The 12,147-nt window shown below is 38.1% G+C and overlaps 1 protein-coding gene across 3 annotated transcripts in view; it reads left to right on the top strand.

Annotated features, from left to right (window-relative positions):
• akr1a1a (aldo-keto reductase family 1, member A1a (aldehyde reductase)) overlaps positions 1-10,445 on the top strand; it is a 39,666-nt gene extending 29,221 nt beyond the window's left edge. For 2 of the 3 annotated variants that reach the window (XM_059989473.1, XM_059989474.1), the window contains 4 exons: positions 415-614; positions 3,190-3,262; positions 5,810-5,896; positions 9,588-10,445. In XM_059989473.1, the coding sequence (XP_059845456.1) occupies positions 415-614; positions 3,190-3,262; positions 5,810-5,896; positions 9,588-9,653 (426 nt within the window). In that variant the 3' untranslated portion in view covers positions 9,654-10,445. Of the gene's footprint in view, positions 1-414; positions 615-3,189; positions 3,263-5,809; positions 5,897-7,860; positions 8,635-9,587 lie in introns of those variants that run through there. The other variant, XM_059989476.1, reaches the window with a different exon arrangement.
• Positions 10,446-12,147: the final 1,702 nt, after the last annotated feature.

The raw sequence follows: 12,147 nt of genomic DNA, 5'->3' as shown, positions 1-12,147 counted from the left end.
TTAATTTGTGTTATGATTTTTAAAATTAATAACACCGCTCGGGCACCATAAGTAGATAAGTAGAACTTGATACCAACCAATTGCCTTTTCATTGTCATTGGGAAGAATCTAATAGCAACTGAACTCTAGTATCTCCCAACAAGTTTTAAAAAACTTGAAAAATTTGAAAAATGTCAGATGCAAACTAATAATCATATATTCTTTGCTTCAAGTTGTCAATATTTCACTCAATGGAGATGTTTGGATTAGCAGAATTTCAAAATCCTAGTGAAATTTTGATTCAGTTAGCACCCTAAACTCTCTAAACTTGGAACTGTGCTTCAATTCAAAAATCGAGGTAGCCTCAAATGATGTTGAAAATGCAATGCTTGCTTCCCTCATTGTGGACTAAACGTCTGTCTTTTTCTTTTGCAGGTAGAATGTCACCCTTACCTTATCCAAAATCGGCTTGTAGATCACTGCACAAAACGAAAGATCATAGTTACAGCATACAGTCCTCTTGGATCACCTGACCGTCCCTGGGCCAGACCTGGTGAGCCAAAACTGTTGGAAGATCAAAGAATACTGGAAATAGCAAAGAAATATGGAAAATCTCCAGCACAAGTTATTATACGGTGAAGTAGCATTAAAGACAAATAAACTTCACAGACAAATGCATTTATTTCTTTCTTCATAGCTTCTTCAAGAAGAGACAAATATTATTTTGATAATAAATTTTGTAATTCAATTACTTATAATTCATTCAATAATTAATTGAATTAATAGGTACACAGTGAAGTTCAAGGATTCCTTTACTGTCCTGTGAAAAATGATGACTAGTGAAGTAACTGATAGACTTGCCTGGGACCAATTAAATACTCCTTCCAAAAGCCAAGATGGCTGTCATTTTCTGTGTGATGTTTGTTCCAATACTTTTAAATTCTGAGCCGGATGCTGAAATTCAGATCTACTGAAGGGTCAGATTTAATCCGTAGAATTGAATGACTATAGTGATCGAATGATGTCTTCATTTGCTTCATATCCAGGAGTCTAATAATTAGTTGCAAAGTCTTCAGAATTATTTTAATGTTTTGACTCAACATCTAAGACTTTTACCAGATTTTGATTGTGGTCATTTTTTCAATTTGTAGAAATCTCTACTTACAAGTAGCCCAGGACTTTGAATTTTCATCATCCAGATTCAGGAATTAAAAGTAGTTAGCACTAAGTATCACGCAGTCACTGGTGAGGCTCTTGGCAGAAACCACCATATTTTTAATAGGCAGTTCTCAGACTTTTGGATGTATTGCTCAGAGGTGCATAATTGCACAAGAACTTTGCAGCCCTCAAATCAAGCACCGACTATGGTGCCACCATCATTTTAATGTCAGTGCTAGCCATTTAAAGCAAACTAAAAATGAATTCAAATTCTACACACTATATCTGTTGAGCAGCAGGGCAGAAGAGGCCAAGCTCATTTTAAAATTAATAGTCTTGAGCATCACTGTTCAGCTGATCACTTAGTGAACATATTTTCTGTGTAACTTCATTCACATGCTGGCTTTTTACATTGACTGTCAGAGAAGCTCAATTATAAAGGAACTCTGCTTCTGCCAAAGGAGGAGTTTTTGTGAACATGGTAGATTTTACAATATTGTAACTATATTCCATAGCTGCATTCTGTACCCAAGCAAATATAATAGGCTTCACATGGTGTCAACAATATTCCCTGCCAGAAAGGATATGATTGGATATGATTTCCCCTTTGTCATAGGTTGATTTTTGTTGCTTGGGTAATACAGTGACCTAATACCACACAGGAATTTTTTTTTTAAATTTCAGAATAGAGGATATGTAGAATAGATTAAAACTACACCATGTGATGCTTTATTGAATGTCCTTCAAGAAATGCTGGATAATGCTTGTTTTGGAAACAGGTTTGAGGTGGATTGAAATAAGTGGAGAATTGCATTTGATTATTGGTAGGCAAGGTGGTAAAGAAAGCTCTGGGCATGCTGACCTTCAGTCAGGGCACTGAGTATAAAGCTAGGAGGTCATGGTGCAGTTGTACAGTTTGCTGCTAAGGCCACACTTGGAGTATTAGGTTCAGTTTTGTTTGCCCAGATGTAGGAAAAATATTAAATTGGAAGATGTGCAGAAAAGACTTACAAGGATGCTGCCAGGACTTGAGAGACTGAATTTTAAGGAAAGGTTGGACAGGCAGGGCCTTGATTCCATATAGAGTAGGAGACTGAGAAGTGATCTGATAGTGGTTTATAAAATCACAAGGGGCTGAGATAAGCTGGGTGCACTCAGTCTTTCTCTGGGGTTGGGGAATCAAGAAATGGAGGGTGGAGGCTTAAGGCTGGAGAGAAAAGATACAAGAGGAAATTGAGGGCAACATAATTTTATAAGAAATGTGGTTTCTATGTGGAATCAACTACTAGAGGAAGTGATTGAGGTGGTATAATAAGTTTTAAAAGACAGTTGTAAAGGTACATGGTTTGGAAAGGTTTAGAAGGTTTTGGGTTGAATACAGGCAAAAGGGATTATCTTGGATGGGATGTCCTATTTGACAGATCAATTGAGCCGAAAGCTGTTTCCATTCTGTAACTGTTTCTATGAAGAATCATTTCACTATTATTTTTCCATCAGCCATCATGGTTTAATGTTGCCATCTATAACCCTAGAAGGTTCTGCAAAGAACATTTAAATAAATTAAAACAATTGAATCAAATCCTCATTCTGCCAAAAATATTTCATATATAACTCCACAGTTTTCCATCATTTTGCAAATTTGTTTTGATGCTGGTGACCATTTTTGATGGATCGTAGAGCATATTGTAGATAATTAAGACAGGTATAATTTGACAGTACTTATAGTTATAACAGCGCATCCCCATTTTTTAAATGTTCTTTTTACATCCTTCATTCAGTTGGAGAAAGTAAAATATGTACTACAGAGCAAGCATTCTTTGAGCTTGGTACAAGGACTAGTTGAAATATGAACATTTTTGACTATTTTACTTAAAGGCAAAAAATTGCATTGTATAGAAGGGGCCCAAATATGAAATCTTTGTTGTGCTGACAGATCCAATTTTCATTTGCTAGCTTCATAGCAATCCCATTTTAATAGGTCCTTACAAGTCTGCTAATGCTGACAGTGTTATTAGTATCATTCAGAACACTAATTTTTTTTTTTATTCCTAGATGGCAATTACAAAGAGGAATAGTGTGCATTCCTAAGAGTGCCACACCATCAAGGATTAAAGAAAATATGGAGGTAACACTTGATTTTTATTTAAATAGAAATGATACAGAAATGCAAGTTATCTTATCAGTATCATAATTTTTCCAAATAATGACAGTTGTCATTATTTTCCAAATATGACAGTTGTGGAGATGTTAGGCAATTTCTGAATTTAATAACACACCAGTATAAACAAACAGATCGGAATCAGGTTTTTACCACTGATATACATGTTGTGAAACTTGTCATCTTGTGGGAGTGGTATAGTGCTAGACAAATGCACTGAAATTCTGCAAAGAAAGAATTAAGTAGTATTCATAGACCAGTCAGAAATCTGATTAAGAAACTGTTCCTAAGCTGAGTGTGGGTCTTCAGTTCCCTATACCCCCTCCCTGATGGTAATGAAAAGAGAGCAGGGCCCAGATGGTGAAGGTCCTTAAATGATGGCTACTGCCACTTTCGGGGTTACCAACCATTTTAATGCCAGGGACCATGGACCCCAAGCTAGTAACCCCTGCTTCAGAAGATACCCTCAGTGGTGGTGGGGTGGGTTGTGCCTGTCGTGGAGCTGGCTGAGTATACAACCTTCTGCAGCCTCTTCTGATCCTGGGTATTGGAGCTTTCGTACCAGACCATAACAAACCAGTCACAATGTTCTCCGGAATCAGAAACAGGTTCATTATGAATGACAAATATTTTGATATTTCTTGTTTTGCAGCAGGCATGCAATACACAACGAAGTACTCTAAGTTACAATAAGAAATATAAACTCTGTGGCACTTTATTAGGTACACCTTTACACATGCTCATTGATGCAAATACATTACCTACAATACGTATTCACCACCCTTGGAATTTTTGGTGCATTTAGAAATTTTATGTCTATTTATAGACTTTGCTATTTTCCCACTTTTTGACTATTATTTTTACAGTTTTTGGAAACAGTCTAATTAATTGATCTGCTTCTATTGGTCTCTGCCTTCCTGAATGATGTAATAACAAATCAATCATAAACAAGGTATCGTACTTTAAAATCATCATCCTCATTCCTTTGACATAGTTGACCAAATTTTCATCCTCCATAACCTTTCCTCTGTTACCTAATTAAAGGCATTGCTTCAGCTTAGTTCACTCCGAACAATTTAACTATAATCAGAACATATTCAACAATGGCTTCTTTTCTCCCAAGTCCTGCCCAGCTCAACATAGAGCAGTTTTTTGGAAAGCTCTGTATGTTATGTTTTTCCTATCTACATGGTGCTCACATGAGCTATCATCTACTTACAGGGGATTTTCTTCCAATTGTATGCTACTAGCATCTAATAAGACCCTTCTTTCAACTCTACTGACCACACAGACAATGCTTATCTGAAATTCAGTCTTATATGACTTGCTTTTGCATTGGAGCTGTACTTTTCTCTAGCTTGAGGAGGTAGTCACCATCTTTGCCTCTTATCTTGAGAAGGTAATCACCATCTTTGCCTCTTACTTTGCAACATTCATCCTTCCCCATTTTCTGCCTCGGCCTAACCAAACTATTGTACATATGAAACATTGCTGTTCCTATATCCTATTTCCTACCATTACTTCCACCCACACTTATTACTTGGCTGCTGGTTCACCAAACTTTCATCTACATGTAGAAATTTCTTTGTAGCTTCATTCCCTTTAGCCTTATTTTCTCTTTCCAGAATTATGAATTCCTTTCCCCCGGAAATTCAACCCCCTTCATCCCATCACCTGTGTTGATAGTATGTCTGGATGGAACTAGTTTGGTTAGGCTGAGGCAGTAAATGGGAAGAGATGAACTGGTTGCAAAGTAAGAGGCAAAGATGGTGATTACCTCCTCAAGATTTAGCTAGAGAAAACTACAAATCAATAGAAGTAGATCAATTAATCACTTTTTTTTTACAAAAACAAAGTGTCAAAATGATAGACAGGAAGTAGGAAAATAGCAAAGTTTATATAGATATTTTATCTGTATATTTATGTAAAATACTCAAGAATGGTTGTTTGTAAGTGCCCTGACTTCATATCATTTCTTTACCTGCTGTGATGATGAAGAATTGGAGCTAGAAGTAAGGGTGAAAATAACGAAGACAGCCATGTGAATATTTCGGGTCTCGGCCCAAAACATCGACAGTGCCCCTTCCTATAGATGCTGCCTGGCCTGCTGCGTTCCACCAGCATTTTGTGTGTGTTGCTTGAATTTCCAGCATCTGCAGATTTCCTCGTGCTTGCATGTGAATATTTGCTGGTTTTAGTTAAGGAGAGACAAGATTTTGTTGAAACAACAATAAAGCAGATGAGGAGGTCATTATTGTTTCTGTCCATCAAAATTCAACCCGAGATCAACCAGATAGTGTAAAATTTTCCAACTGGATATATTGATCCTCTTTAAAATGGTGACGTATATTTTAGTAATTATTATTTAGTTTGACAGTCAGTTGGTGAAACATTTCCTGTTTTTATGTATGACAGTATTTATAGACTGTTACTGTGTGTGTAGATATTGACTAAAATAATGCTGAACTTGTGATTTGTTAAATGGGAATACAAGAAAATGTATCTTTAAAACAGGTGTTTGACTTCATCTTGTCTAAAGAGGATATGAAACAAATTGATTCATTTGACTGCAATGGAAGATTGATAGTCCCAGCTATTGAAGTAAGTAAACACATTCCATCTTCTCTGTCATGATTTTAACTGAGGAAGTGACACATTGCTGTTAGCTCTTAGTCCATCTTGGAAATATACATCCCATCTAAAGTCAGGGACGTGTTATGCATTTCAGTTGGTGAGAGTGGAATTTGAGGAGGAAAAAGGGCACATCAGTGTGCTATAGAAACAGTTTGGGAATTAATGTCCTTCCTGCTACAAAAAACAAAACATGATTATTTAAAAGTAAGCTGATTTGAAAATCTTCAAAACCAAAAATATTGTCTATCAGTGGTGTGTTATGTTGCATATAAACCAAACTCCTGTGTAGTTTTCACAGAAGGCATGGTGCTATGCATCATTCCACATAAAGCAGCCCTTCTCGCAAAATGAAAGAGTTGGTCACTGACTTTAGGAAGGGGATGGTTTTATATTTATCAAAAGTGTTGAAGTTGAGAGGGTAGAGAGTTTTAAGTTCCAACATGTTCCTAGTATCAACAACAGCTTGTCATAGTCCAACCACATGGACACCACAACAAAGGGAGCTCACCAACACCTCCTTTTGGAATTGGTTATTATCACATATACCAAGGTGGATCTACCAAGATACATATTTTTCCATACAGATGATGGCAGAGCAATGTCCACAATTCTCTGTAGTTCCTTGGGCTCATGTGCAGAGCAGCTGTCATAGTGAAAGATTCAAAAGTTTCATTTATAAACAAAGCATACAACTCTGGGATTCTTCTCCAGATAGTGACAAAACCAAAAAAAAAGGCAACACATTCATCAACCCCAAACCCACCTTCCCCCTACATGAATGCAAGAATGCATGAATTGACCCCCAAACCCCCTCCCCTACATGAAACTCAAAAAGAACATCGGCCTTCAAATCTCCCTACATAAAGAAACAAAAAAAAACACAACATAAATATTAAACCCTGACCTCCAGTCCCCCCTCCCCCACACAAAATGCCACAAGAACATCAATCCCCAACTCTCCCTCCCCCACAAAAAAAAACGAGAAAGAACAGGTGAAAAACACAATATAAAAAAAAACTATAAAACTGACAAATAGTCCATAGCCGCAAGTCCAAATCCATATCCATATTCAAAATGCAGAAAACTTCATTAGCATCCTCTAGTCACAGAAGCAGAGCAATCCCATCAGCACTCAGAAGGCAGGCAGTCATCACTCACCTTCTGCAGTCACCTCAATTTTTCCATCTCCCTCAATGCTTTAATCAGCAAACACTGGAATCAAATTGAATGGAACACCAACTCGAGCTCTACCCCCCCCACACCGCAACCTCCTCGCCACGAAGCTGTCCAAGATGTGGTGCATTGATAAAATTGGGTGATGGTCGACAGGGGCATGCCAAATTTCTTTCACCCTTTGAGGAAGTAGAGGCATTGGTGAAATTTCTTGGCTCTGATGTCTGTGGTTGAATAGGACTGGCTTTTGGTGATGTTCATTCCTAAGAACTAGACGCTCTCAACCTCAGCACAGTAAAGGCAATTTACAGTAGCTAGTTAATCCATGAGAACACACATCTTTGCTTTGTAAGAGGAATCTAGAGAATCAGGAACAAAAATCGCATGGAGACTGTTTAAACTTTCCAAAGGTAGCACTAGAGTTCAGAATCAAACCTGTGTCATGAGAGTGTCATGAGCTGAATGCTATTCTGTACCCCATGATAAAGTGTACCCCAGGTTTCATCTCCTCACTGGTGACTGGTCTTGGATAAGATGCCATTTAAAACCAAAACAAGAAAAAATAGTTATTTGGGATTTCTCTTTTTTTTAAACTACCCTAAAGGATGACTAAATTAGTCAGAGATGTTAGAACTTTAGTACAAGGATTGTTAAGGAAAGTGGAAGTGATGCTGAGGATCACCAGTGATCTTAATGAATGGTGGAGCAGGTTGGAGAGACCGCATAACCTCTTTCTCCTGTGTTTTATTTTCTTTTAGAGTGGTGTTCATTGAGCTGCCGGATGAGCTCAAGCTTGGCTGATTTGCCATGTTCTTCCAAGCACTTTACTGCCAACACCACCCACTCTAGTCTCTGCAGAAATACTAAGATGGTGTCAGGGCTGGAGAACACTGCCACCTGCAGGATTTTCTCCCAAGTTACATACCGCCAGGAAACCTATCAGAATCAGATTGACTATCACCAGCAAGTGACGTGAAATTTGTTAACTTAGCAGCAATTCAATGCAATACATAATCTAGCAGGGGGGGAAATAATAAATAAAATAATAATAATCAATTAACAAATGAATCAATTATGTATATTGAATAGATTGTAAGGACGTGCAAAAACAGAAATACTGTATATTTAAAAAGTGAAGTAGTGTCCAAACATTCAATGGCAGAATCAGATGGCAGAAGGGAAGAAGCTGTTCCTGAATTGCGGAGAGAGTGCCTTCAGACTCCTGTACCTCCTACCTGATGATAACAGTGAGCAAAGGGCACTGCCTTTCTGAGACACCGCTCCCTGAAGATGTCCTGGGTACTTTGTAGGCTAGTGCCCAAGATGGAGCTGACTAGATTTACAACCTTCTGCAGCTTCTTTTGGTCTTGTGCAGTAGCCTCCTCCTCACCTACCCCCATATTAGGCAGTGATGCAGCTTGTCAGAATGCTCTCCACAGTACAAATATAGAAGTTTTTGAGTGTATTTGTTGACTTGCCAAATCTCTTCATACTGCTAATAAAGTATAGGCGCTGTCTTGCGTTCTTTATAACTACATCGATATGTTGGGTCCAGGTTAGATCCTCAGAGATCTTAACACCCAGGAACTTGAAGCTGCTCACTCCTTCTACTTCTGATCCCTCTGTGAGGATTGGTATGTGTTCCTTCATCTTGCCCTTCCTGAAGTCCAAAATCAGCTCTGTTGTCTTACTGATGTTGAGTGCCAGGTTGTTACAATGGCACCACTCCACTAGTTGGCATTTCCTGTACGTCTTCTCATCACAACCTGAGATTCTACCAACAATGGTTGTATCATCAGCAAATTTATAGATGGCATTTGAGCTAAGCCTAGCTACACAGTCATGGGTATATACAGAGTAGAGCAGTGGGCTAAGCACACACCTCTGAGGTGTGCCAGTGTTGATCGTCAACGAGGAGGAAATGTTATCACCAATCTGTACAGATTGTGGTCTTCGGGTTAGGAAGACAGAATCAAATTTATTGTCACTGATACGTGGAATTTGTTGCCCAGTGCAAAGTCATAACATTACTATAGTTCACAAAATAAACAAATAGTGCAAAAAACAAGGATGTGTTGATGGGCTATTCAGCAACCTGGAGGAAGTGGAGCTGCTCCAAATTTGTTGAGTGTGGTTATTGATCCTTGATCCAATTCCAAGAAATTCCAAACAAACCTGTTCCATAGAGGTACTTTCACCACTATCTGCTCAAAAGGCAGAGATAGTAATAAGTGCAGGCCATGGCAATGACACCCATACATATCTGCTTTGACTTAGATTTCTAAAATCATGTTAGTTTGTATATTGGTTACCTTTGTTAAAAATTTTAAAAAACATAATATCATTAGAATTCTATGGAAACCAGTACATCAGAACATGTCTGCTGAGGGAACAATAAATCTCAGAAGCTAATTGCACAGAGACAATTTCTAAACCTTGCAGAGGAAAAGAATAAAACTGACTGATTTTACATTTTTTTTTGCAGAGGGATGGAGTGAGAGTGTGGAGAGATTCAAGTCATCCATACTTCCCTTTTAACGATCCTTATTGAAAGTCAATCTGCAACTTCAAAAACATTCCTGTCATATTGTGGAAATAGTCTCCCTTTTAAAATCACCATTTCTCTTTTTAAATACATATAATACAAACTGAGAACATAATTGTAATGTTAAAAACACAGGTATTTCATTGGGTTAATAATCAGTGCGTTCACGGGTTGGGTATAAAAATAGAAATTGACAATAAAAATTTTTTGTCACTGATGTGAAATTTGTTGCTCTGTGGCAACAGTACAGTGAAAAGATATAAAATTACTATACTTTATAAAATAAACAAATAGTGCAAAAAAACAAGGTTTTGTTGATGGGCTATTCAGCAACCTGATGGTGGAGGAAAAGAAGCTGCTCCAAGTTTGTTGAGTGTGGGTCTTCAAGATCCTGTATCTTCTTCCTGATGGTAGTAACAAAAAGAGGGCGTGTAGTAGATGGTGAAGGTCCTTAATGATGGATGCTGCCTTCAATACGCAGTTGTTAAATGTCCAGCAACAATGAATATAGAATTGAGTCACATTTTATAAACAAGTAAGCATTTATTAAACTCTGCTCAACAAAAAATGAAAAGCAAACAAACGACTAACTTAACCAGAAGTTAACTGCTATACGGCAACTCTGGAACAGTTCTTAAAGTGGTAACTATGAAAGTCCAAGTGATTTATACATTTAATTAGGAGAGGCTTCCCTGAGGTAACAAATTCCTTGATGACATGACATTACTGCTGATCCCAGCCGAAGTATGCCTTGTATGAAGGATTCATGACGAAGGAAATAAAAACAGCTTAAAGGAACTGACCTTTTTCTTGGTGATTGAACATTGCACAATCCTTTTCTACTCTTACAGGCAGGGGTTATCTCAGATGCAGGTCACTGTTTTCTGAACAAAGATTCAATAAGTCAATCCTGTATTAAACCACCAAACAACACCAACTTCACTCAATCCTTCGGGTTCCCGTACTTCGGTAAAATCCTCACTGTCCAATACTTAAGACTTTAAAATTAAATCGAAGATACATCAAACAAAACTGGCAGCAATTGTCAAAACTGCCGGCACAACGATTCTGTACCTTACAATAAAAAGTAAAACTGCACTTTAAAATGAAACTGTGTCATGAGACAAATACGCAGCATAACGAACTGACGAATTAAATGACAACAACACAAAACTCCTGTGTCACAGGAGGTTTTCCCGTTTTATACCTGTTGGAACATGTTATCACGTGACCTCACACTGCCGGGAAATTACATCACCCCACCATCACAAGCTCACAAGATACTCAGTTACATCATGGTCATAAAACAGTCACAAGATACCCAACGGGTTATGTAACACGGTGCATCAAGATGTCATCGCTGGTGGGAAGGGATGGAGCTGGCTCTGTCTATAACCATCTGCAGCCTCTTATGATTTTATGGACTGGAGACTTCATACCAGACTGTGATGCACCCAGTCAGGATGCTTTTCACTTTTCACATTTATAGAAATTTGTAAGCTTTTGGTGACCTACCAAATGTCTTCAAATTCATAATGAATTAGAGCTGCTGACTTGCCTGCTGTGATTAAACAAAATTGATTTTAAAGATAACAATATCATATAATTCCATATAACAATTACAGCATGGAAACAGGCCATCTCGGCCCTTCTAGTCTGTGCCAAACGCTTCTCTCACCTAGTCCCACCTACCTGCACTCAGCTCATAACCCTACATTCCAATTGATGAAAATATACAAAACACTACAGTGACTGGAAATCTGAAATAAAGTTGCCAATATTCAGAGGATCAGACATCTGAGGAGAGAAAACAAGTTAACATTACATATTTATGATCCATCAGAATTAGCTGTTTCTGATGCAAATAGAGAAGCCAGATGAATTCATCATTGAGGTCTAAAGGCTGTAACATTCCTTGCTGGGTGATGTGATGTTAGGCTTCATTGCAAGAGGCCAAAAATCTGAGTGGGACAGAGAATTAAAGTGACATAGACAACTAAAAGTTCAGAGACTCCCCATAGTTGTTCTTCAAAGCTGTCATCCTGTCTACCTTTAGTTTTTGCTGCTCAGACCAGAGCATATATGTGCGCAAATCCAACATCCCAACTTGGCTAAGTAAATTACTGTTTCATCTTCAAGAGGTCCCTAGATGGCAGAGGGCGAAAGACCTAAAATGAGAAGATGCCATGAGAAGGTGAGATGGTGAGTGTGAAGACAAAAAGTGAACCAAGGAGTCAAAAAGTCAACAGTTGCTGTGGAATGCAGAAAAGGGGACAAAGAAGGGAAAATGTGTTTGGTGATAGGGTGGGAGGGGTAAATGTTTTTCTGTAATTTCACCTGCAACAGAACGGAATGTCTTAATATAGAAGAAAACATACCCCACTTCCTCCTCTCCATCACATCTCCATCCAAAACTCCTCAATGCTTGCTGCAGTGCTAAGGAACAGGTACATGAGGGGAAGCCACAAGTAAAGAGATAGGAAGTCATTGTAGAAGTGTT

Source organism: Hypanus sabinus, chromosome 14, assembly GCF_030144855.1.
Source record: "Hypanus sabinus isolate sHypSab1 chromosome 14, sHypSab1.hap1, whole genome shotgun sequence".
NCBI lineage: Eukaryota > Metazoa > Chordata > Chondrichthyes > Myliobatiformes > Dasyatidae > Hypanus > Hypanus sabinus.
The sequence above is the reverse complement of the archived record's forward strand: the minus strand, read 5'-3'. Positions and strand labels throughout refer to the sequence as shown.